General features: G+C 35.1%; 6 protein-coding genes across 6 annotated transcripts; 3 read left to right on the top strand and 3 right to left on the bottom strand.

Moving 5' to 3' along the window:
• Positions 1-1,909: 1,909 nt before the first annotated feature.
• Positions 1,910-5,097, top strand: LOC104734207 (protein VERNALIZATION INSENSITIVE 3). Its single transcript, XM_010453738.3, has 5 exons — positions 1,910-2,126; positions 2,641-2,707; positions 3,054-3,609; positions 3,705-4,009; positions 4,085-5,097. Exons 1-5 carry the CDS (start codon positions 2,112-2,114, stop codon positions 5,014-5,016), a joined length of 1,875 nt encoding a protein of 624 aa, XP_010452040.1. The 5' UTR covers positions 1,910-2,111; the 3' UTR covers positions 5,017-5,097.
• Positions 5,098-5,145: 48 nt separating this feature from the next.
• On the bottom strand, positions 5,146-6,809 carry LOC104734218 (uncharacterized). The gene is made up of 2 exons (XM_010453747.3): positions 5,965-6,809; positions 5,146-5,401 (listed from the first exon to the last, which is right to left on the bottom strand). The coding sequence occupies exon 1, from the start codon at positions 6,627-6,629 to the stop codon at positions 5,979-5,981; it is 651 nt and encodes a 216-aa protein (XP_010452049.1). The 5' UTR covers positions 6,630-6,809; the 3' UTR covers positions 5,146-5,401; positions 5,965-5,978.
• A 34-nt stretch (positions 6,810-6,843) lies between these two features.
• On the bottom strand, positions 6,844-10,022 carry LOC104734196 (adagio protein 1). The gene is made up of 2 exons (XM_010453727.3): positions 9,582-10,022; positions 6,844-8,763 (listed from the first exon to the last, which is right to left on the bottom strand). Exons 1-2 carry the CDS (start codon positions 9,827-9,829, stop codon positions 7,179-7,181), a joined length of 1,833 nt encoding a protein of 610 aa, XP_010452029.2. The 5' UTR covers positions 9,830-10,022; the 3' UTR covers positions 6,844-7,178.
• Positions 10,023-14,245: 4,223 nt separating this feature from the next.
• LOC104734188 (ATPase 3, plasma membrane-type) lies at positions 14,246-19,871 on the top strand. Its single transcript, XM_010453716.3, has 17 exons — positions 14,246-14,568; positions 14,736-14,799; positions 15,750-15,869; positions 15,969-16,205; positions 16,288-17,049; positions 17,136-17,258; positions 17,342-17,446; positions 17,542-17,686; positions 17,769-17,933; positions 18,031-18,269; positions 18,371-18,403; positions 18,487-18,568; positions 18,656-18,816; positions 18,903-19,076; positions 19,171-19,353; positions 19,452-19,633; positions 19,728-19,871. The coding sequence occupies exons 2-17, from the start codon at positions 14,755-14,757 to the stop codon at positions 19,819-19,821; spliced, it is 2,850 nt and encodes a 949-aa protein (XP_010452018.1). The 5' UTR covers positions 14,246-14,568; positions 14,736-14,754; the 3' UTR covers positions 19,822-19,871.
• Positions 19,872-20,433: 562 nt separating this feature from the next.
• On the top strand, positions 20,434-21,926 carry LOC147949239 (uncharacterized). The gene is made up of 3 exons (XM_087490194.1): positions 20,434-20,726; positions 20,818-20,988; positions 21,534-21,926. Exons 1-3 carry the CDS (start codon positions 20,566-20,568, stop codon positions 21,772-21,774), a joined length of 573 nt encoding a protein of 190 aa, XP_087346320.1. The 5' UTR covers positions 20,434-20,565; the 3' UTR covers positions 21,775-21,926.
• A 170-nt stretch (positions 21,927-22,096) lies between these two features.
• Positions 22,097-26,000, bottom strand: LOC147949238 (uncharacterized). Its single transcript, XM_087490184.1, has 3 exons — positions 25,406-26,000; positions 23,303-23,553; positions 22,097-22,682 (listed from the first exon to the last, which is right to left on the bottom strand). Exons 2-3 carry the CDS (start codon positions 23,549-23,551, stop codon positions 22,203-22,205), a joined length of 729 nt encoding a protein of 242 aa, XP_087346310.1. The 5' UTR covers positions 23,552-23,553; positions 25,406-26,000; the 3' UTR covers positions 22,097-22,202.
• Positions 26,001-26,390: the final 390 nt, after the last annotated feature.

Below are 26,390 nucleotides of genomic sequence, written 5' to 3'. Positions count from 1 at the left end.
TTTCAACTGTTGATTGCGAACAATGTCAAAGAGCAAACGGCAGATAAAACTGTCCGAAATATTGTACGAACAGTTTAGCGCGAGATGTGTCAAACCAATGCACCAACGAAAATCGTTTTTCCTTCTGACGACAAAGTATTAATAGTATCTTTGTCAAAGCGTACTTTGTGCGTTACGCATCGTAACTATATGTATATATATATATATATATATATATATATATATATATATGGCAAAGTGAATTGGTCCTTTAGTTGTTTATTAAAAAATTTCTTAGGTGATGACAAAAATTGCAGTAAAACATTATGTCTGGTATATGAGCTACCAAATGGTTGGCAGGAAAACAAAATTAAATAGTGGTTGTTGAATTATGGTCACATATTTTGCCTTCTTCATTGAGTGTGCGTGCGTACGTGTGTCTTTACACATTATACTTTCCCAATAAATTAATCACCATACTGTTTTAAATGTTTCATCACATCTTTATGAGACCACACAAATGGTCATAAATATCAAAATACAACTAGTATATTTTTTTCTTAAAACTATAAAAAATGCTTTTTGAAAATCATAATTACATCCATAATGTTTAGTAACGAACATAGCATTTCAAATACTTTCAAATGCTAGCGCAGTTTCCCTAATTAATACCACGATGGCTAAACGATACAATACTAGAAACTCGCAATGGATATGTTATGATTTATGAATTCTACGTGTTTAGTAGTATTCTTCCTCATTTGATAATTTCATCTATTTTCTAAATCATAAATTACGAAATCTAAACCTTAAATTATGAAATTTAAACCCTAAATCCAATTGCTAGTTATTTTAGTTGGAAAACTAAGATTGAACGCCATGATAAATACGTGGACTGAAGACTGGGTTGGACCGAGTCAGTCCTACCCCACCCCTTCTCACCTTGTACCGTCTCTTTACATAGGAGATTTGGAACATGTTCTATCAAAATGATGGCTCATTTAGCATACTTTAGTCGAATCCATTCTTTTGATCCACAATACAACTTACTAACCTGAGATAACTTGGTTTAAGATATAGAGTTATGTCATGTGAATGTTTGTGGAATTCTGTCACAGAACTAATGTATTTTTCCATGTCTTGGTCATAATCACTGGTTCATGAATACTAACATAATTATAAACGAATATATGGATTCATAATTCTGTTTGCCAAACAAGTCGCTCGTCCTAGTTGAAGAAATTCTACATGGGATGCTAATTAAAGAAAAAGAAAAAAAAACGAGTCGTGGCAAAGAGCTTTTTTGGGTATTTGGACCGACCATCTTCATGGGCAAACTAAATTGTTAATGGCTATATTTAGTACTTGTATCATAGCTAAACTGTAAACTATTAATTTAAAGTATTCGTAGAATGAACGAGATAACTATACTAAACACATTTGAAAGAGTTGTAAACTATATAAGTAGATGAATTTAATATAAACTTAAACTAAACAAAAAAAAATTGTTAAACAACACTACAATAGCGGTTGTTTTATATTAATCCCAGATATTATTCTATTCTCTCGTCATCAGAATTTGGGAAGCAAGAGAAAGAAAGAAAAAGTGAAAATCATTTATCGTAAGAAAAAAAAAAAAAAAAAATTATATATAAATCAAATAATATACAGTACTTGATGAGAGCAAATAAGATGGTTACAAATGTAAGAATTTGGAGCGTAGAAAAGATATAGTAAATATAAAAAACAAGTGAAGCATTGGTTACAGGTCAAAATCAAAGCATATGTAGGGGTATGTTGTGTATACATAATATCTTCGAAAGCACGTGAAGATATTTACAACTTTTTTTTTATTATTAAAAAAATACAAAACCAAAAAAAAATTCTTAAGAACTTACAAAATAAATAAAATAAAATAAAAACTTTTTTCAGAGGAGAAGAAGTTTCATCCATCAGAGGGTTTCCTCCTCTCTTAGAAACATCTAGAAATAATACAAAAGGAGAGAGAGAGAGAGAGAGAGAGAGAAGACGAATCATCGGAGCTTTCTTTACTGAATCCCCAAAAAAAAAAGAAAAAAAAAAGACTCTCTATTATCCTTTAGAACCCAAAAAAAAAAATCAAGAACACAAATATGCAAGCTGCTTCGGTAAGTATCGTTTTTTTTTTTTTTTTTTCCTAGTTGTTATTATTGTTGCTGCTGGTTTCTCATTCGGTGAACAACGAACCAATCCTCATTTTATTTCACTTTTTTATTTTTATGTACATATATTAGTTTATTTTTATTTTTTAAAAATTCAAGAAAATTGTGAATACTTGGTTCTTAAGACCGAGTCCTTCTCGAATCATACATACATGTTCTTCTTACACAAAGAGAGAGAGAAGTTGTATCTTTATTTCATGGGTTGTTCTTAGGTTGTTTAAAGATTGAAACTTCAAAATCGAAAAACACAAATCTTGATTTTTTTTTTTTTTTTTCTCTCGATCTTGTTTGTTCTTCATCATCGTAACTCGTAAGTATTATTACATCTTTGGTCCTTTTTTTTAAAAAAAAACTTTGTAAAAAATTTTAAGTCGAGATTGTTGTGATGTGTGTGTGTAGTAGCTTTAACTTTTGGTACATAAATTTAATTGAACTTTTTGGTGTGAAATCGGATCTGCAGCTTTCAAAGATCTGGCGGTTCGATGGTAATGTGAGTCCTGAAAACATTGATTCTTCTTCATATCAAGGTAAACATCACACACACGATCGATTATCATTTTCTCGACGTGAACTGTTTCTTGTATACATGCGTTTTACGTTTTTCTTTACGACGCCGTTTTATACATGTATATGATGAACAAACACGCTTTGGATTCCTCGTCATTTTTGTTTACGGGTTGTTGAGATTTCATTCAAAGTTTGAAACTTTGCAAAAATGTTTTTACCCCAAAAAAAAAAAAATTGGAAACTTTTGTGATTCTTGTTTTGGTTTTTAGTTTTTTTAACCATACGTTTTGGCTTCTTTTTATCTTGACAGGAGATTTTAGGGTTTAAAGGATTGGTCTTTTTTTGTTGTTGTTGTTGTTGGTGCAGATAACGAGTGCGTTGAGTCTTCTAAACCAAACGGTTTGAATGTAAGTGAAAGGAGAGAGCTGATCCACGCATTGTCTGACCAGCCAGAAGAAGCTTCGGAGCTTTTGCATTCATGGAGCAGGAGTGAGATTATGAAGATCATATGTGCTGAGATGGGGAAAGAGAGGAAGTACACTGGTTTAGCCAAGCCTAAACTTATTGAGAATCTACTCAATCTTGTCTCTCGTCCTCTAGGAGAGACTTCTTGTTCTGATCGTAGAAACTCTAGGAAGAAGCAGAAGAAAACCATCGGTTACATCATTTGCTGTGAGAATTTAGCTTGTAGGGCTGCGTTAGGAAGCGACGATACGTTTTGTAGAAGGTGTTCTTGCTGCATTTGTCAAAAGTTTGATGATAATAAGGATCCTAGTCTATGGCTGACTTGTGATGCTTGTGGATTGTCTTGTCATCTTGAATGTGGTTTGAAGCAAGATAGGTATGGGATTGGGATTGGGAGTGATGATCTTGATGGTAGGTTTTATTGCTCATATTGCGGCAAAGATAATGACTTGCTCGGGTATGGTTTTTTCGGTATTGAAATCTATGGATATTCAATGAGAAGAGATTGTTTAGAGAATGTAATGTAATGTGTATGTGTGTGAGTGCTTACAGATGCTGGAGGAAACAAGTGAAGGTGGCCAAAGAGACGCGTCGTGTGGATGTACTTTGTTACCGTCTTTCTCTAGGACAGAAGCTGTTGAGAGGTACAAGGAAGTATCATCATCTGTTGGAACTCATGGATGAGGCAGTGAAGAAGCTCGAGGGTGATGTAGGTCCGTTGTCGGGTTGGGCGATGAAGATGGCTCGAGGTATCGTTAATAGACTTTCCTCGGGGGCACAAGTTCAGAAACTGTGTTGTCTGGCTATAGAAGCTCTGGACAAAATGGTCTCACCATCAGAATCTGTTACAAGACAAGGTTAGTGTTCTGCTCACACATTACTTTGGTTTTTAAATCCGAAGATATATATGTGTTCACTTAAGTTTTTGTTAGGTGACAAGATGAGCACGAGAGTAGAAGAGATTCAAGCGAAATCAGTCACTGTGAGATTAGACTCCGAGGAGCCGTCTTCTTCTTTGCAAAACCGGATAACAGGTTTCAAGATGTTCTGTCGAAAGTCAAAGGACGAAGAGTCCTCCTCATCTCAGGTGAATTCTGTTGTTTATCTACCTGAGACGAGGTCTACCATCCACGGACTTGAACCCGAAACCGAGTTCTGTCTCAGAGTCGTGTCCTTTAACGAGGAAGGTGAGTTAGATGAGTCCGAGCTTCGGTTCTCAACGTTGAAGGATGATGGAAGTGAAGCTGGAGCCAGACAAAGCCCTTTGACAAACTCAAGTAGTGGTCTTTGTAGTAATCCAACTTTGCCCGAAGATGAATCTAATAATGTCTGTAAAAGCTGCAGCAAAGAAAATGGGAACAAGGACAACGTTGAACATTGTAGTGTAGGAGAAGTAGAATCTGAGCTTGAAGAGGAGAGGCTCGTAAAAAGGAAAGGTAACAAGATAGATGGAAGAGACGACTCGCTTATGACTCCCTCCAAGAGAGATACTTTTAAGGGAAAGCAAGGAGTGAATAAAAGATCCAAGTCAAGAACAGTATCAGTGAACAAGAAACCTGAGTTCCATAATGCCGCAAATGGAGTAAGAGGTAAAGACTTGGGTCATATTGTTAAGACGATTAGATGTTTAGAGGAAGAAGGACATATAGACAAGAGTTTTAGGGAAAGGTTCTTGACATGGTATAGCTTAAGAGCTACTGATCGAGAAGTTAGAGTTGTGAAGATCTTCGTTGAGACCTTTATGGAGGATCTTTCATCTTTGGGACAACAGCTTGTGGATACATTTTCAGAAAGAATACTCAGCAAAAAATCCACAATGCCTGGACTTGTAACTTCTGGAGTCTGCCTCAAGCTCTGGCATTAAAGCTTTCGATATCGGCCTTTTTTATTAATTTGCTTGATATTGTAACCATAACGTTTTTTTTGGAATGAAGTTACTTAAGTATTCAAGCGCCAGTATGTTTTTAAATATCTAGTGAAAAACACAAACGAATATGCATGACATCAACTGAATCGTAGTCTGAAAGTTAAGAGTTGGGAGATTACACACAATCATTAACAAATCTAAATCCCGAGAATGCGATATAACTCATGAGTTGTTTCTAAATTCGAAAGAGTACATGTTTGGTTCTCCACGGACATTAGAACAGTCTGGGGAAGAATTGCTGCTTATACTACTACCTGGGAAGTGCAGCTCGAACCCTCATTCAATTCTTTCGACTAGTGTTTAAGACAGTGTGTGAAGGACCCTGCAAAATATGTTCAAAGGAGAGGAAGTGAGGAGAAAGTGATCAATGGAAAAACAAAAATAGGATGCAGAGACACTTAATAATCATAAAAACTGAAACTGATTAATCTATTCAGAGTAAATGATGCTAAGGTGGGATGATAGTCAATGACTCACACAACTTAATCTTGTAAGATGTTACCAGAGAGTCATGAAAACAAAGAACTAAGAGAAACACACGAGTGGTTTCATCTCAACTATGTATTTAAACTTAACTAGTTGAAAAGATGACATCAAAAGAACCAAGTGAACCATCTATCTATTAGCTTGTGAGGATCTAGACTAACTAAACAACCATCAGAGAACAAAAGTGATAAGGAACAACCCGATAATGCTGAACCTGATGAATTCATCTTCTAAAGCAACCAACAAGTCTAAAAGCCAAGTCACTAACTACTTAACCTACCTAACAAAAGATAGCTAAACCTATCTTCCAATTCGATTGTTACTGAATCACAGAGATATTATGATGATCATCAGAGAAACAATAAACTTGAGAAAGCTTAGTGAGAAGAAGCCCCTAACCTTGAGAGAGAAGACTAGCGGTTACGCTCAGCAGGCAAAGGACGGTTAAATCCACCGCGACGGTTCATGTACTGTCTAGGCTGACGTTTAGTTACAGCTCTAATCCCACTAACATCAGCACCAGCAACTGGTTTCCCTTTAGTAGAATCAAAACCAGTAGGGATCCCTAACATCTTCATCATCTCAATCTCATTCGCATCCATACCTTCCTCAGCTTCTCCTCCGCCACCGCCGTTATCAGCAGCATCGCTTGTTTGTTTATCCTTCTTCTTCGTAGGCTCTTTTGCAATCTCGTCAACGAAATCAGACACAGCTCGTTTGCGACTCCTTTCCTTCTCGTCGTCTACTGAACTTTGACGAGGCCGTTTCCGCGACGGCGCATCGGGAGTGGGAGTCCTGCGCCTGTGGTGTCGCTGACGGTCACGGTCAATCGAGCGGGAACGAGAGCGATACCTCTCCGGAGAACGCACGTGGCGAGGACGTGCGTGGTGGTCTGGAGTACGAGATCGGGACTTCTTGCTCCTAAGCCCTCGGTCACGGTCACGGTCACGGTTGTCTCTATCTCTTTCACGGTCACGGTCACGGCTATCTCTATCTCGGCGTCTATCACGGTCGCGTTCACGGTCTCTGTCCCTCTCTCGTTCGCGGCGGTCGCGCTCTGACATCGGATGTGATGCGGCTGAGAACGGTGGTTGTGTTAAGGGTTTTTAAAATTGAAACCAATTTCCACCAGAGAGACTGTCTCACTCCTCTGATACGAAACGAAGGCCCAATTGTTTTTGTTCTTTCGCAAAATTGTTTTTTTCATTAGTTATTATTATTTTCGTATATAATAAGATACATTTAAAAACTCTATGATTGGATACATAAACAAATAGATAAGAAGAGACAGAGAGGATCTTATTAAAATTTTGTAAAATCATAAATAAAAATTTACAGAATATTAACACAAATGCACTCCTCAAAAGCATTCAAACTTCAAAGAGAACAATAGATACAAGCCCTCCTACAGAGAGACAAGGAGAGACAGATATGACATTTTCACTATTTATATATTATAAGCACTACAAGTCCTAATGAGGAAGAAGAAGATGAAGGACTAAAAAATATGAGCAGCACCAAAGTCCCACCACTGAGTCACTCACTCTCCCTAAAGCTCCAAGTATCCTATCAGAGAACCCTTTTTCCATCTTTCGTTTGTATGATCTCTTTCGTTACGTGAGATAGCTCGCTAGTGATAACTCGTGTAGCTCACTTAGCATCCACTCTTCTCCCGTCTGACCACCCAGCACTATGGCTCGTGTTCCTCCCACTACACAAGTGCCATGTCCCCAAGCAAACCGCGGCGGTCTTCCTGGAATGTTTAGTATTCTCCAAGTCGGTTTGTCTTCTGTCGGGTCAAGTAGATAAAGCTGAGACGCTGAGTGAAGCCCTGCCACCGAACCACCAAATATCAAGATTCTGCCTCCTGGGAGGTTAACCGCCACGTGACCCAGCCTCGGTGGTGGTGCCACTCCTCCTGGGTTTCCTGCTCCGGGCATTCCGCTACCGGTCACACATCTCCAACAAGGCTCCTCTTCGCTTAGATCCATTGTGAAGACATCGCTCGAACGGAATCTCAAAGGCCCGCTTTTAGCAAGACCACCAAACATCAAGATCTTTCTTCCTCCATACACCGATAGTGTGTGGCCTAACCGGGAAGGGGGAGTCCAGGCTGCTGGAATCTCTCTCCACACTGGTTTATCTATCGAGAGGTCGAGGAGGAACGTGTCACTGAGAAGAACGCCAGAATCTGCACAACCTCCAGAGACTATCAGTTTGGTTCCGTCAAGGGTGCATGAGCTGTGCCATGATCTTGGCAGAGGTGGAGCCAAACCCGAAATCTCTCTCCAAGTAGGAGGTTTTGCATCGAGATTCAAGACAAACACATCGTTCAGCAATCCTTGCTGTCCACAGCCACCAAATACAACCAGATTGGAGCCGTTTACGCAAGAGAGTGTGTGGCCCCAGCGTCCCGGAGGCGGGGAGCTCACTTTGACATGTTGCCATTCAGGGTAATCAGAATTCAGATCTAAAACAAAGGTGTCATTCATAGGCTGCATATTCACACCTTCTCCTCCAAAGAGAACGACCCTGTTCCCGACTGCGCAAGCACTGAAATTACAGCGAGACGGCTCAACAGCACCTCCAACGGTAAGTTTTCTCCAAGCTGCAGCTTCAAGGGTGGTCAGTTCTCTAGCAAGGCGGCCCCAACCGAGTCTTTTTGCACCAGGAACAGTTTCTAATACGCGTGTTGTCTCGCTTCCCCATGCATTCTGACAAACCCTTCGCCAAAGATCCTCATTCTTTGTCAGCACATACAGCCTGCGACAGACAGAACTGACAGATGCAACGTCTCTTGGTGTCAGGCGTGACAATATCTTCATAGACACAACCTCTTCACTTAGCTGGAATAACCCACACATCCCTCGGGAAACATTGCGCTCCCCAGCGGCTAAAGCTGAGTATATCCCATTGATTGATTTTTCTTTTGTTGAAGAACCAAGAACAGGTCCAAGGTCAATGTCTGTCTCGATAAAGAACTGGATTCCAATTATATGGGTGATAGTATCATCGTCTCCGTATATAGGAGTCAGCCGCAATCTATTCATCAACAGAGATCCATCTTTCCTAAAGTTCAACAACTCGCCTTGGAATTCTATGCCCTCATCAATACATTTTCTTATCTCGGAAACCACCATAGAGTCAACTAACGGATGCCTTCTTTTAGCAAACGGTCCTCTACATTGCAAGAAGCGGCTGCAATATTCAGGGAAATTTCAGAAACAAATTAAGACCAAAAAACAAAGTTATCTCCGACTTACTGATGCGAAAAAGCAATAGACAATAAAATTGGCCGTGCATATCGAGACTGATAAAAAAAACCAAAAATACACCAAACAAGCATAGCTGACCAGAGATTCATTCTGTTCAACAGTAACAACTAATCTGAATTGATCAGCTCCTCCCAGTCAACTTTAAGCTTATCAATATGAAGAAAAGAAGGAAGGTACTAGCACTTCTCCCATGGCAAACTAACACACAACCAAACGAACAGGACTTTTAACCTATTAAATGGACCTACTTACTAGTCATTTTGTTGTGTTTATCTTGCTTATTACGCAGAGCAGCTAAAACAGCTCGACTAATACCACAATCACATAGTAACCATCTGAATTGCCTAAGCACATAATATTGAGGCACACACACAGATAGTTCTCTACAAATTCCGCATAGTCACCTATGATTATCTAACAATACATCTCTTCGTTTTCATTCCATCTCTTCGTTTTCATTCCATCAAAATCTCCGTACTAAAGCTACAAACTCAAGTGATCAAATGAACAGCAGCATCCTCAGAAGCAACTTCAGATTACCAATATCTCTAAATTCATACGCAATTCGCTTGGCAATCAACTCTACGTTCCTCACCTAATACTCAAACTACACGATCCTTCCTTAATCAAAACTCAGCCAAATACTCGGGAAAGCAAATACAAGAAAAGTGAGCTAAGAAGAAACTCCTCGCATCAATTCCGAACCCTAACCACTCAATAATAACAATTAAAACGACTAACCAATTGCCTCCGAGAACCTCCTCAGCACGATACCCAGTAACCATTTCGAAAACAGTGTTGACATAGATAATAGGGTGGTCAGGCTCAACAGCATCGGTAACAACGAATCCACAAGGCGCCCTATGAAGCAAATTACCAACTGGATACGGAATTGGTCCTCCGCCGGGGAAAATACCTCCCTCTTCTTCATCATCCGCAGCTGACGAAGCATCATCGGCGCTTAGATCGGAACCACTGTCCCACTCCATAAAATTTTTCAAAGAGTTACTAGACAAAATTCAGTCGCGCCGGAGATTATGAAGACGGCGATTAAAAAGTAAAAACAATCCGGCGTTAGATAATCGGAATTTTTTTTTGGGAAAAAAGGTATGAGAGAGAGAGAGAGAGGGAAGATGGTGGACAAAGAAACGAGTGGTAACCGTCGAGTTTGGTGGAAAAATCTCGGCCGTATGAGCTAATTGGGTTTTTAACGGGTCGGGTTTTATCCGGATCCAAATTTCTCTGTCGGGTCAAGTAGATAAAACGCCCGTTGGTTTTTTAGACGAAGCTTACTTACTTCTCATATTTTGTGGGCTTATATCTAAGCCCATAATATTAATAGTCCAGTAAATTATAAATGAGAATATGTGATTGAAATTCTTAACAATTTTCTAAGAAGTAGTCTAGTAGATATGGAATTTTTTGCAAATATATTTATACAGTAAAACCTCTATAAATTAATACTCTATAAATTAATAAATACTATAAATTAATAAGTTTTACTGGTCCCAAGTCGGACTAGTGTAAAAATTAACAAAATTCGATAAGATAATAAGATAATATTTTTTTTGAAATCTCCATGTAAAATATGGTCCCAATAATATCATAAATTAATAATTATGTAAATTTACATATATATATATATATACTGATATGATAATGTATGTTTCTCTTAAAGCTCATTTCTGTAGAACAATTGTAATGTTGTATTTTCAAACTATAAATAAATCTCTAAAATATTCTATAACATGTCATAAAAATAGTTAAATTTATAAAGTTTTCAATTTTTAGATATGCATCATTTACTATTTGATAATTTGATAGACTACAAAAATAGGACAATTGATATTATTATTCATAAATTTGAATTTGTGTATGTCATATGGATAAGTCAATTTGTCTATAATTTTTGTAATTAATTGTCAATAATAATTTCTAAATATTACAAGTTCAATTCCTAAACCATAAAATTTACAACATCCGAAAGTCTAATCTTATTTTGCTAAAATTGTCTCAATTCATAATTTTTAAATATTTAAACAATTAAAAATATATCTATAAATTAATAATTATTAATTTACACTAGAAAATAATTATTATTAATATATATCACAATAAATTAATAAAATATCTTGGTACTAACATTATTAATTTATAGAGGTTTTACTGTAGGTTTAAATTTTGAATCAGTAGTGAGAAATACTTTAGTTGCTACTAGTAACTGACCAATGATTTTGTTGAATACAAATTCATTGCAATTATTTTGTTGAATACAAATTCATTGCAATTATTTTGGTTAACACCTCAAAAATACAAATTAAGAATATCGAAAAATCGTTTATATGACCAAAAAATTGTTTTTTTAATAGAATTAAATATCCACATAAAAAAAACATGTTTATATAGAAACACTCACTCCATTGTACTACTGGCATAAAATGGTCTAAACTCTAATTTTTGTGTTGACATGCTCATCTTGCTCCCTATTGAAAAAACCAATGACATCAATTTGTTGAGTCTTGAACTAATAATACACAAGTTAGAGTTTAGCCTAATAATACTCTCGTTGAACCTTGAACTTTTTTATTTAACGGCTATCTTCTTTTACGAAAACGAATTGATGTCATTGGTTATGAGTTATGAATCTCATGTAACACAATCAAGATAATTGATTGTAAATTTATAAATTAGACTTATAATGCCTTCTCTCTGATGCTATATGCAAAAAAAAAATACTAAACATGTTATTATATTGTCCCTTAGAAAGTGCCCAATATGGCATAATGCTTACTCACATCCTTCAATATAACGAATACAATGCCATATAAACAATAGCTTCCCAAATAAAAAGATAAAAAGAATATATCATTTTAATTATTGTTTCCGGTTTTTCAAAAAACAGGAAAAAAGATTTTCATCTGTATTACTGAAAATTATATTAAAAAATACATAATTTTGTAGTTTTAAATACATATTTTTGTGTATTACAATTTGAAATAAAACTTGATTTCTATAGATATTTCAACTTATATAAAAAAGGACGTGAGAGAACAAGTGGGTTTGGTCGGTTGTTTCTTTACACTTTTGCAAAATTCTCTATTCATTCATATCTTCGACGAGATGCTAAAATCCCCCACTATAGCATTCCTTTTTTCTTTTTACAAATTGTGAAAGAAATAAAATTCCATAATACCGTGATTGTTTCTAAGATAAATTCATGTATATATAGTAGTTTTCTAAGAATTACTATACTACTGAGACAATCAAAAAGAAATAAGAAGATAAAACTATTGAGAATACGAACATGAATATCTCAATCAGCGTTGGTCCAACGATCTTCCAGCAAGCACCTCTTGTATGATTCGATTTCAACATTTATTCATCACCTTGCGTTTATTTCTCCATATATTGTTTATTAGATTCTATTATCATGTGTTTTGTTTCTCCTTTTTAAAATTTTATTATTATCTTATGGAACCTTGTTCGTTCAAGAAAATCTATTATCAACAAAACTGAATAGATAATATAATAATAAAATAAAATGAAAATATTAAAGATGAAAACGTAAAATTACTAAAAGGAATTTATCAAAAGAAAAAGTATACTAAAAGCCAAGGAGAGGATTGAGAAGAAAGAAAAAAAGACCTCTTCACTATGTTTGGTTCGAATAAATTCGCTGGTCTTTCTTTCTGGCCACATGGTATGATAATATAATTATGCTTCATCGATTCTCTCTACTCATGTTACGTTGGCCATTAGAAGACTACAAATTTTACAAGACTGCTCATGTTGCATTGGCGATAACATGATCGTTGAGATGTAGGCTAAAGGAATTTTCAAAGTGTGATTTTTGCACATCGGTTGGTAGCTATTTACTAGCTAGTTAACCATAAAATGACAGAGGTTATAAATGTGGAAAACATGTTTGTTCATACTCATATATTGTTGAAAGCTGAAAAGTGTTTAATACAACATGGGATTAAAGTAAAAAATTTTAAAAACATAGAAATTGTGTATGTAGATTTAGAAAAGCCCAAGGAAATTTTTTGGGCAAAATTATATAATATTCTAATTTTAAGACTTTTTGAGTGTGTTTAGCAAAAAAACTAATAACCTTTACGAAGCAAATAAGGATGAGTTTGTGACTGAGGTAGGTTCGTGGGACCTGGAGAGCATGAGATGCATCAAAGGCAAAGGCCAAAGAAACTACGTCACTTTGAGTGGATTGTGTACGTGAGAGGTTGTACGAACCATCATTTTACGTTACATATGTTGCAACGCTGCGTAATTCGTCCCCACTCCCCCACAATCCAACTTATTATTTCTAATTCTTTTTTCATAAAGATTATATGTTTTGTATCTAGATTAGTAGAAATGTAGATAACACCTACTTGAAAGAAAGATTACTAGCTAAGGGATAAACGTTAAAAGACTACTTACCAAACTATACATTATGGTAAAACGTTCCAAAATATCACTATAATATATATGTTTACGTTTTTTTCTCTACACATAGATTTTGTATAGATCGATTGGCCTTTATGCGAAGAAAAAGATGATCTTATTCTTCACACCGTTGACAAAAAAAAAAAGATAAACGTATGTCATTAAACTAATCTCTTTGTTTTTTTTTTTTTTTCTCTGGTACATGTCAGAAGAGCAAAAAAATATTTTTCTTTTTTTTTTTGTCGTCAGAGCAAAGAAATCTTAACGAAAGCTTATTTGTTTTTCCTTTTTTCGTCTATAGAAATCTTACAGAAAGCTTTAAAAGCAATCTTATTTTCAAGAATCAGTCTTCTGTAACAGCCACAGCTAAAGGATAGACACGTGTCAGGAAATTATTAGACCATCAGCCTTTTTTTTTACCAAAGTTAGTAACAAAAACAATAACCGTAAAATATGACTCTCATCTTTACCAGAAATTAACGCCGTTGCTCTTTCAAAATAAGGCAGGTTGAATTTTTTTCTCCTGTTTTACAGTATTTAAATATGAGATATATTTAAATACTCTTCCATCAAGGTTCAAACAGTTGTTAAGGAATGATTTAAGATATATTATGTATTTTGGAAGGTAAAAATTGCCACAATCTAAATATCTTTTTAATTTATTTACACAATCTAAATATTAGTTTATTTTGCAAAAGAAATTTCAATTAAATGTAGTAATACTTATTTTCTTTATCTCAAGATAATTAAAAGGATTAGTGAGGATATTAGTTGGTTTATTATGATCATCTTGAAAGAAACTAAATATAGTATTTTAATTTGTAAAAAAAAATCAAGAGAACATTAATAAGCTTTAATTTAATCATATATAGTAATAAGATTTTTTTTAAATATTATTTTGTCAATTTAGTAAGATTTATTTTGTCATATTAAATATGAACTGTAGGACATGCATGATTAGACAAATGTATCCTCCTCAATGAAATTCAATAACAGAATGAGGACCTGGTCTATCAGATAGTCATACTTCAAAAATCTGACAGAATTTATTATATTAATTACATTTAGAAAAAACAAGTCAAAGTGATAAATATTTAAAATACCTAAATTATCTCTTTGACAAAGAGATAATAATCTCTAATTTACAAAAAAAGAATGATAAATGTCAGAATAAAAATTGAGATGATATAAACGACGTCGGGTAAAGGGAGATATGCATATATAAATAGAGAGAGCCACCAAATAAGCCTAAACGTAGTCCACCTTCACTCCGAAGAATCTGGTTCGTTTCAACTTTGATTTCTCTTTCTCTCTTTTTTTTTTTTTTTTTTTTCAAAGTTTGGAATATAGCTTCGTTATCGTTACTTTATTTGCTTAGTTCTTCCGCAGATTTTGCATATATAGTTTATAACGATTCTTGTATTTTTGTGTATGGTTTGACGACGCTAGGCGGCAGAAGAGAGGAAAGATGGCGAGTGGGCTCGAGGATATCGTGAACGAGAATATTGATCTGGTATGAACTTCTTCTCTTTACTATGTGTTTATAGTTTCGTTACGTTCGTTTTAGATTGTTAACGTACGAGAGAAAAGTTTAGTTATGTGTTATGTTTTTTACTTAACGATTCGATCTACTTAGGGTTCTACAAACATGTACAATTCTCTTTACATCGATTAGATTGTTCATTAGCTTGAGTTTTTTTTTTGGTTTGGTTTGATTTTAGCGATGAGAAAAGAATCCATGACAGAAAAAGAAAATTTTAATATTGATCTCAGATTTTTTTTGGGTACCTTTTTGGCTTTTTCTTTATTTATTTTGCAATTGCACTAGTCTATAGTCTATACAAATCGCAGAATCACAAGAAATTTAATTATAATTATGTTATTTAGTTACCAAATAAAGCAAAAAGTATTATTTTTTTTTTATAGAAGTACTATTTTACTGTCACATGATTATTTCTTAATGAGTTTACCTAATTTTGAGATTTTGCTAGATAAGTTTTTTAGTCAAAAATTTTGGGGTGTTAATTAGAACGTTTTTTGGAATTTTTCATACTCACGGGAAATCGCATTATCAACCGTTTAATCACTTCCCTAGATAAAATACTAAACTCCAATCTTCACCTTATTTTCAGGACTCAATTTAAGATCCTATGTTATATTGACAGATTTGCCCCTATTTTTTAGACGGTCCGTTACATTGGGCTTTGAATTCAATTGGGCCTTTTAGTCTTATTATTATACGCTAATTAATAAGATAATGTCTTGTATGAGAAATATGCTCGCTGATTATTTTTACTTTTTTATTATGTGTGTGCCTGTGTGGGTTAAAAAGGTTATTTGTTACTCTTTTGTTTAAAAGATTAACTAATTTACACTTTTTTTTTTTTTGTCGTGATTAAATAATTTACACCTTATGATGATGAGTAATGAGATCATTGAATCGTTTTTGTGTTTATGTTGCAGGAAAAAATCCCAATTGAAGAAGTGTTCCAGCAGTTGAAATGCTCAAGAGAAGGTTTGTCTGGGGCAGAAGGAGAAAACAGACTCCAGATCTTTGGTCCAAACAAACTCGAGGAGAAGAAGGTAACAAAAACATGTTATCTAGTTTGGTTTTAACCTTGACTTAAAAAGTCACAAGTCACTAACTGTGTTTTGTTGGTGTGTGTTTTCGATTAACAACAGGAAAGCAAATTACTCAAGTTCTTGGGTTTTATGTGGAACCCTCTCTCTTGGGTCATGGAAGCAGCTGCTATCATGGCTATTGCGTTGGCTAATGGCGGTGGAAAGCCACCGGACTGGCAAGATTTTGTCGGTATTGTTTGTCTTTTGGTTATCAACTCAACCATCAGTTTCATCGAAGAAAACAATGCCGGTAATGCTGCTGCTGCTCTTATGGCTGGTCTTGCTCCCAAAACTAAGGTCTCTCTTCAAGCCTCTTAATACAATCTTGAAGCCTATATTAGAACCTCAAGGTTTTAACAATATTTGTTTTGTTACGCAGGTTCTAAGAGATGGCAAATGGTCAGAGCAAGAAGCTTCAATTCTTGTTCCTGGAGATATCGTGAGCATCAAGCTAGGTGACATCATTCCTGCTGATGCACGTCTTCTTGAAGGCGATGCTTTAAAAGTGGACCAGTCTGCTCTAACCGGAGAGTCTCTTCCCGCAACGAAAGGTCCAGGAGAAGAAGTTTTCTCTGGTTCAACCTGCAAGCAAGGTGAGATTGAAGCGGTTGTGATTGCCACTGGAGTTCATACCTTCTTCGGTAAAGCGGCTCATCTTGTCGACAGCACAAACCAAGTTGGACATTTCCAGACAGTTCTTACGGCGATTGGAAACTTCTGCATATGTTCCATAGCTGTTGGTATTTTCATTGAGCTCGTTGTGATGTATCCGATCCAGGGCAGACACTACAGAGACGGAATCGACAATCTTCTTGTTCTTTTGATTGGTGGGATCCCTATTGCAATGCCTACTGTCTTGTCTGTGACTATGGCTATTGGATCTCACAAGTTGTCTCAGCAAGGAGCTATCACGAAACGTATGACCGCTATTGAAGAGATGGCTGGTATGGATGTTCTGTGCAGTGATAAAACCGGGACTTTGACTCTGAACAAGCTTAGTGTTGACAAGAATCTGATTGAGGTTTGTGCTAGAGGCGTTGAGAAAGATGAGGTTTTGCTTTTTGCTGCTAGGGCTTCAAGAGTTGAGAATCAAGATGCTATTGATGCTGCTATGGTTGGAATGCTTGCTGATCCAAAAGAGGTATACATATAAAACTCTGTTTTGTTCCTCTGTTTTCATTCTTGAGGAGCACGGAATGTTCTGTTCTCATTGTTTGTTTCTTTCAGGCAAGAGCTGGAATTAGAGAGATTCACTTCTTTCCATTCAATCCAGTTGATAAGCGAACCGCTTTGACGTATATCGATAGCAATGGAAACTGGCACCGAGTTAGCAAAGGAGCTCCCGAGCAGGTAACTAGAACTGATTTTGTTTTACTTTTAAGTTAACTGTTGTGTCTCTCTTTAATGATTAACCAATTATATGATGATTTCAGATTCTTGATCTCTGCAACGCGAGACCTGATTTGAGGAAGAGAGTCCACTCTGCAATAGATAAGTACGCTGAGCGTGGACTCAGGTCCTTAGCTGTTGCAAGACAGGTGAGAAAATTTGTTTTACATCTTTTAACAAATTTAAACGAAGAGAACAATATGAAAAGAGTTAGATGTGAATGTTTGTGTTTCTTTTGTATCAGACTGTACCTGAGAAAACAAAAGAAAGCTCTGGTAGTGCATGGGAGTTTGTTGGTGTGTTGCCTTTGTTTGATCCTCCAAGACATGATAGTGCAGAAACCATAAGAAGAGCTCTAGAACTCGGTGTCAACGTCAAGATGATTACTGGTTTACATCTAAAACATTACTCTTTGCTTTGTGCGACAACATCTTAGATTTCTTTACTTAAGTTTACGTTGGTTTTATATAGGTGATCAACTTGCTATTGCGAAAGAGACTGGACGTAGACTTGGAATGGGAACAAACATGTACCCATCCGCTTCTTTACTCGGTAACCACAAAGACGAAGCCATTGCTCACCTTCCTATTGAGGAGTTGATTGAGAAAGCTGATGGCTTTGCTGGGGTCTTCCCAGGTTGGTTTCAGACCTTTTTCATATCTTGTTTCGAAACACGAACTTGCTCTTCTCTCTGTAACATTTGTCTTTTGTTTCTTTTACCAAATCCATTCAGAGCACAAATACGAAATTGTGAAGAAGTTGCAAGAAAAGAAGCATATCTGTGGTATGACAGGAGATGGAGTGAATGATGCTCCCGCTTTGAAGAAAGCAGATATAGGTATCGCTGTCGCTGATGCAACTGACGCTGCTAGAGGTGCTTCTGATATCGTCCTTACCGAGCCAGGTCTCAGTGTGATCATCAGCGCGGTTCTAACGAGTAGAGCCATCTTCCAGAGAATGAAGAACTACACAGTAAGCCATGTTCTCTGAATCTTAAGCTATATAACTTTCTTAGAACCTTTTCACAAGTATCACTTGTTCTGATTATGTTTTATGATCTTCTTTTAAAACAGATTTACGCAGTCTCAATTACCATCCGTATTGTGGTAAGTAACCAATCTTGCATGCATTCTTAAATATCATCACATAATCACCTGTTTATAATCTCTTTCTTTGTGCCTTTTTACAGTTTGGTTTCATGCTCATTGCTCTGATATGGAAGTTCGACTTTTCACCATTCATGGTTTTGATCATTGCTATACTAAACGATGGTTAGTTTTCTTCTCTTTAATTACAACTACTATTTCTATAGAAGACTAACACAATTAACATCATTCATACTACGTACTACTCAACAGGAACCATCATGACAATCTCAAAGGATAGAGTCAAGCCTTCTCCTACACCGGATAGCTGGAAACTCAAAGAAATCTTCGCAACCGGCGTTGTTCTTGGAGGCTACATGGCTATAGTGACTGTTATGTTCTTCTGGGCTGCATACAAAACCGATTTCTTCCCGGTATACATAAAACATATAAACAATATCTCTTCACATTACTTGTCACACAAGCATAACTCTTTTTTTTTTTTTTGATGAATCTATAGAGAACGTTCCACGTGAAAGACATAAGAGGCAGCGACCATGAAATGATGTCTGCTTTATACTTGCAAGTCAGTATTGTGAGCCAAGCTCTTATCTTCGTCACTAGATCTAGAAGCTGGTCTTTTGCAGAACGCCCTGGATATCTCTTGCTATTTGCTTTCTGGGTAGCACAAGCGGTAAGCATATAAACAAGATACTGTATCTTCTGCTTCTTTCCTCTTTATTTCATTATAAGCTCCTCTTGAATGATTCATAAACTTGAACTTGTAGATTGCAACATTGATTGCGGTTTACGGGAGTTGGGAATTTGCAAGAATCCAAGGAATAGGATGGGGATGGGCTGGAGTTATCTGGCTTTTCAGTATTGTCTTTTACTTTCCATTAGACATAATGAAGTTCGCAATCCGTTACATACTAGCCGGAACAGCCTGGAACAATCTCATTGACAACAAGGTAAGTTTTGCTTTCTTAATTTACTCTTTTTGTACTCTGGTCCTTTCTTCTTCTAAAATGTGATTTCTAAGATCAAACCAAATCTCTCTGTCAAACAGACTGCGTTTACCACTAAGCAAAACTATGGAATCGAGGAGAGAGAAGCACAATGGGCTCATGCGCAGAGGACTTTACACGGTCTTCAGAACACTGAAACAGCCAACGTTCTCCCCGAGAAAGGTGGTTACAGAGAACTGTCCGAGATTGCAAATCAAGCCAAGAGACGAGCTGAGATCGCTAGGTAATGGATGACTTGTAAAATAAAACAAAAAGACCTAAAGGTTTCTTGTGAGTCAAGCTAACGTTAGGGTTCTTTTGTGTGTGTTGCTTTACAGGCTTAGGGAACTCCATACGCTTAAAGGACACGTAGAGTCAGTGGTTAAGCTAAAGGGACTTGACATCGAGACAGCTGGTCACTACACCGTTTAATAAAAGATCCGACTCAGTTTAACAAGAAGATGATCAAGGAAGAAGAAAAAGAAGATCCTTTTGTTTTAACAAGATGATAATGATGATGATTTTATAAGAGGAGAGAAATAAGTTTTTTTTTTTTTTGGTTAAGTATATGTTTGTTTTAAAGTTCATCTAAACTCCTGGGGTTTTTTTTTTTATCTTTCCTTCTTCATGTGTTTTCGTTTCCCATCTCTTGGAAAAAACAAAAGAGAAGATACTATTTTTAGGTTTTATACATTTTCGTGTTATAAAGTTCAATAGTGATTCAACAGTTGGGTTTCTCAATTTCAACAAAAAAAAAATTGATTGTTTCGTTTGAAGCAGCGGTTCACATGTTGCAACGAAGATTAATGACAAATTTCTTGCATAATCACATTAGAAAAAAATATTATTCGTGTTAAGCGTTGACAATCGAAGTCGTTGACTCGAGTATTTCTAATTAAACCAAGAGTATATTGCGGTTTTGGTTAGATGACTAACCGGTTCGGTTATTTCTTCCGACCGATTTGATAACATAAACCGGATTTTTTAATCCGTGTGGGATACATGTGTTCTTTAGTAAGCCACTAGTTGTTACCCACGTGGCAATCGTTTTATCACAAACTATGTGAGCTACAAAAACAAAAACCAAGAAGACGTGTAGGATCTTTAAAGAACATAGAAGAAGAGCTTATTATTAGAACACAAAATCAAAGAGACCAAAACAACAACAACTAGAAAATGTATCTCGCTGCTGTTGCTTCTTCACGACAGAGCTTTTCATCGGATACGTTCGGTTTCCAACACAGTTTTAAGCCTAGATCCAATATTAACCTCACTCGCCCCAACTCAATCTGTTGTAAGTCTCCACAACACGACGACGACGAAACTGGTTCTTCCCGGTAATTTTGTGATTTATTTTAAAGAGAATTCTTTGTTTTCTTATAGTAATTCGAGTTTGCTCTTATTAGATTTTGTTATTTAATTGATTAGGAAAAATGAGAATCAGCTGGCGAAATTGGCAATCGCGACGCTAGCGGTTGGCGTTTTGGCTTTGGGAAACGTTGGGGATGCGTTTGCGGCCAAGAGTGGTGGAAGAGTCGGCGGTCAAGCGTTTCGGTCTTCAGCTCCTCGCCCTCCTCCTAGAGTTAACAACCGATCAAGGTAACTTTTTTACTAGAAGCTCTAATCTTGATTTTAATTTTTCAAGTATATGATTTAGGAACCACCGTTTATAAATTACTGTACAATTCTCTTTTAAACATGCATGTAGTCTCAAGATTTGTCCAGTAGTTTTTTTTTTTTTTTTTTTCGTATAATATACTGTGTTTTTTTCTTTTGACGAAAATATACTGTATTTTTTATTTATATCTCCCGTTTCTCGATACAAGAGGATGGGCTTTAGCAGCCTCATATCCACATTAGCCCATCGGTAGACTTGATGGCCCTTTATTGTTTTATAATTTTACAGTTAGAACCTTTTATAATTACAATTCGGATCTTAAACACCCAACGACCAACGCTGATTACTTATTTCAAAACATTATTTTGTTTAGGGCTAGATTGTTTGTTTATGTTTGTTTTTACGTGTTGTGTGTAGCATTTTATGTCAAAATTTATTTGTTAGCTTAAAAACGCAAACGAAAAGATTATATAAAACTGAACACATTATATAGTCCCTTTATATCCTAACAGCTTTTTCTTCACAGGACGAATATCTACGTGAATCCTCAGGTTGCACCACCTTTGATCGGTGGCTATGGATATGGTTACGGCGGTTACGGATGGTCACCGTTTTCCTTTTTTGCCCCTGGTCCTGCGGTTGCAGTTGGTGCTGGTGGTGGTGGCTTCGACCTCCTAGTTCTCTTCATGTTTTTTGGAGCCGCTTCAGCCGTGGCTAGAAACTTTTTCCGATCAAGAAATGATGAAGATGACGAAGATGACTATTAGAGGAGCGAAAAAAACAAATTTAAGAGAGAGGGTTATGTAATATGTTGAAATAACATAGTGAAGTATACGGTTTTGTGTATAAAACTTATGATGGACGAACACGGTTTATACACCTTGAGATTAGTAAATAATTAGACCAATCTTAAAAGTCACTAGAGTGTCAAATTAAAAACACCTCACAGAGCCCATTGAGTTCTTTCCATCTCAATGTATGACCTCATTGAGGTCCAAAAGCAAATGAATATAGATTCTTACGCAAACATAATTTTATTTTGTCAATGGTTTATCAGTGCTAACGAAGAAAGATAGTTAGAGCTAAAAGTGAAAACAGTAAATCTGGTAGTAATAACAATAATAATAAATCAGATACAATAAAAGAAAAATGAGAAGAAGAAGAAAAAAAGAAAAGGTCAGTGAATTAACAAAAATCAAGAAGAGGTTCGGTTTATACTAAGTCCTTGAAAAAGCCAATGAGGCCTCTTCTTCTCTCGATCCAAAGACGTCGTACTTGAGCTGCTCATAGGCGTGTTTGGTCCGCTACTTTCTTGGTTATTATTATTACTGTTATTATTATTGTTATTGCTCTGATTATTACAATTATCCGATGATGATCTCAACGACGTCGTCGACGAGTAGTCCATGTCCTTGTTCGTCGTCGTCGTCATAGTAGTTGATGAAGAAGACAATCCAATGCTCAGTGTCAATTCTAGTTCGCTCTCTTCGATATGATCCGTCGTTGTTTGTGTTGCTCTAACCACATTTTCGAGGTCTATGCCTGAACAACTTCCGGTTCTCTCTCTTGAACCGGTTTGGTCTTTGTTGTTGTCAACAGTCCAATATTGGCTTCTATGTTTGAGTTGATTCATCATCATTTTCTGTGTATTATATACTCTATGTAGCTCTCGTACCTGCGATTATCACTTTGTTTATTTGTTATATGCATAAAGAGAGAGCCAAACAAGGATCTTTTGTGTATAATCCTCATCAACAAGTTAAAATTGTTATGTTTGGTGTGATAGTCTAAATTGGTCCAAACCAAGCTGAAATTAAGAAAATGAATGAAAACTTTAATTCGCTACTCCATTTGTTAAAATCAATTTTACGTTGTTTCAATGAAGATATCTTCATTAGACCGAAAAAAGAAAAGAAAAATAAACTCAATATAAATCTAGGTTAAGTGTATATGTGTTATTTTATTATTAATCATCAATTTATACGTAATATGGATAATTGATCTGAACTAAGTAAAAGAAAGAAAAGGAAAGAAACCTAAGTAGCTAATTCATCCATTTCTTAGTTCGTTAAACAGATCATCCTTTTGAAAAACAGAAAAGCTAAAGCTGAATTGATCCAAAAGTGAAAATTAGACTCAAAGCAAAACATAGATTTAATATTTAAATTTACATAAATAAATAATAATAAAAATCACTCTTTTTGTTTGATTACTTGAAAACAATTATAAAACACCAAAAATCAGAACCAAAACCACCAAATCCATATAAATGATGCATATGCAAGTATAACGTACCTGGTGCTTAAAAGTATCTTCTTGAGCTTGCATTGTATGTCTGATCGATTCAGCATTTTGCTTTTCAAGAAACCTATCCATTGACCTAATAACAGAAACGCCTCCTTGTTCCTCTTCTTTTTCGTCAGTCAACGTCTCCTTTGACGATTTTCCTCGACCATTAACGCCAAAACTGATGATACCACTACGATCAACACTCTTTAAGCCAAGGGGGTTCGTCCTAATTCGCTCAACCGTCTTTGTTCCCATGCCTGAAACGTAGAATCACACAACTTCATAACCATTTGATGATTGATAAACACATAAAAAGAAACCCTAATACACGTAGATTGTATATATGTGATTGTGTGTGTGTGTGTGTGTACATGTGATATGATCTTGATGGAGTAATCGTCAGAAGCCACTAGTTTTTGAAGTGAAGGGTTTGTAGACAAAAGAAGGTTGACTAGTGGGACACACATTTATATTTGATTAGATTCTCTCTCATGGTGTTTTGTCTCAAAGCCAAGTATTAAAAAAAAAAAAAATCGAATCAAAATGTCTTTCTCATTACTAAATCAATGGATAGAACAAGTTATACACCACAAATTATTGGTTTTCATTTTTTGAAATTTATTGTTAGTGATCATAAAAGTAGAAGATCTACTAATTTTTGAATTGAAAATGCATAAACAATTTTTTTGTTTGTTTGTTACCTAATTTACTCATTCAAAACAAAAATAAGTGATATAATTCATACGTTATTTCAAATGTAATATTATAAACTTTGAAGTTTGAACAAATAATACATTTAAACCGAGCTGAATACTTCACATGTCAGTATCTAAGTAGTGCCATCATGAATAACATTAGACACAGCTTGTCCTACCAATAAGTTAATCGTACAAAATTAGTTTCTTTAATGAAAACTGATTTCCCATTTATTTACTTGCATGACCAATGCAAAAATTTCTAATTATCATTTGTTGTATAGTACTCATTATCTCTAAAAACCGTTTATGTGAAAAATCTAATCTTACGGAATAAGTTATTTGTATATAATACTTTATATTTTAAAATCGGTAAAATAATTGGTGCGATATATAGTACAATAATATCATTTTCACTACTAAAGTTTAAAATAGAATGATTCGCATTGTAAAATTGCAAAAAAAAAAAATAGAAAATATGTGGTGAAGATTTCGAAGGACGAAGGAAAAAAAAGAGCAAGTTGTTGATATTTTTTGTTTTCCTTTTTTTTTTTTTTGGATAAGCATGAGTCTTTTGAATATGAAAAAATGATTAAAAATAAAATAGATAGAGACATGGGGAAAAAAAGGGAACAAAAAACACTAGTCGAGCTTTCAATTTAATATCAACAAATAGGAATTTTTACTATGTAGTCTAGATTGATGATCATGCCAAGAAGACTGTATCACCTAAGTTTTTGTCTATTTAAATAAAATAATAGGAATTTGTAGCCATAATGTAATATATATAGATTGGTCACATCGTTCATTATGTTCTAGTATTCATGTGAAGAGGACTGTATCACCTAAATTTCCACTTAACCTTGTTTGCTGGGATGATTTTAAAAAAGTTGTCTACACATAAATCATATAAACAAATAATATTTTTATATGACACATGTATATACACACGCTTGCAAGGACATGAAGACATGAGAAGATCATGTCTATGTATCTATATTTGTAGAGAACCAAATCAGATACCCAATAGGATAAGACAAGGACAATAATTTGGCTAAAAGATAACGACGATTCATGTTATAAAAAAATAATACTATATATGTATGTGTATACATGCGCACGCAAATATATGTAAACAAAATATCTATTTCGCTATCACAATTTGATTGTTAACTATATTCTTCTTCACGGAGGTATTGAAAAGTTAAACCAACTTGAGAACCCAATGTATGACCCTTTTTTTGGTACACACCCATTTATACAGAATCTGATTCATTACAGTTGGTATATTGATTCATGGACATACAAAAAACACAAACATACATATATAGCAAACCTTTCTATATATAGTTCATCACCTTTATCAAGTAAATCAGAAAAACACCCATAGAAATAAAATTTATATAGAAATTACCTGAAAAGAAGAGTGGCCGAGCTGTGATTCTCTCCAAAGAAGCTCATTGATCACATGTTCTATGCTCATGCCACAAAAACTCACATAAGACTCACACTTACCTTAACTACTATATATGCTTTATCTACCAACTTGCTCCAAAGCATAACACAAAAAAATAATCCAAAAGCTGATGAGAGATCACTACAGAATTTTTTCAACAATCAGTATTGGAATAAAAGCTCTGTGGAAGAAGAGATAGAGAGATACAGAGAGAGAGGGGGAGAGGGAGAGAGAATGAGAGAGGTATAATGGGAATTCACAGCTAAGGAAATGCTTAAACTAAATAAGGATTAATAAACAAATAATATATAAAGATGGAAGTTAAATAGTTTTAAAAGGCTAAATTTTGACAGGCTGGTGATATTTGTGAAGGAAGGAGGCAAGGAAAAAGCTGAGAGTTTTCATATGCTTAGCTTTTTATGTCCATCTAATTGTTCTCTCTCTAACAGACATACAAAACAATAACTGCATTTTATATAAATATATTGTGGATTTAAACAATAATATGTATTTTTATATAAATATTGGGTATTATATACAAATGCCACTATGTGAAATAAGGGAAATCTTCACCATGTTGTAGTTTTAACTCAAAATATAGATAAGTTATCATGTTAAGAGTGTACATATATTAAGGTATTATTGATAACATGTTAAATCCTAAGTCTTATGATAGTAGATTCTGTATATTATGTATATATTATTTTTTAATATAAGTAAGTGGGAGTGTGAGATAATTGGATGTGTTGATATAATATAAAATTGAGAAGATCAAGAGGATTTGGACAAATGATGAACAAAAAAAATGTGATTTTTTTAGCCAATATATTCCAGACAAGTCCTCACTGGACATGATCAAGATATGCATGTATAACCATATTAAAAAGTATTATATTAACAACCAATTGAAGACAAAGCTTCTATCTTTTATCATGTAACAAAA

Source organism: Camelina sativa, chromosome 2, assembly GCF_030686135.1.
Source record: "Camelina sativa cultivar CO46 ecotype springtype chromosome 2, ASM3068613v1".
Classification (NCBI taxonomy): Eukaryota; Viridiplantae; Streptophyta; class Magnoliopsida; order Brassicales; family Brassicaceae; genus Camelina; species Camelina sativa.
This window is presented reverse-complemented; position numbering and strand designations above follow the sequence as displayed.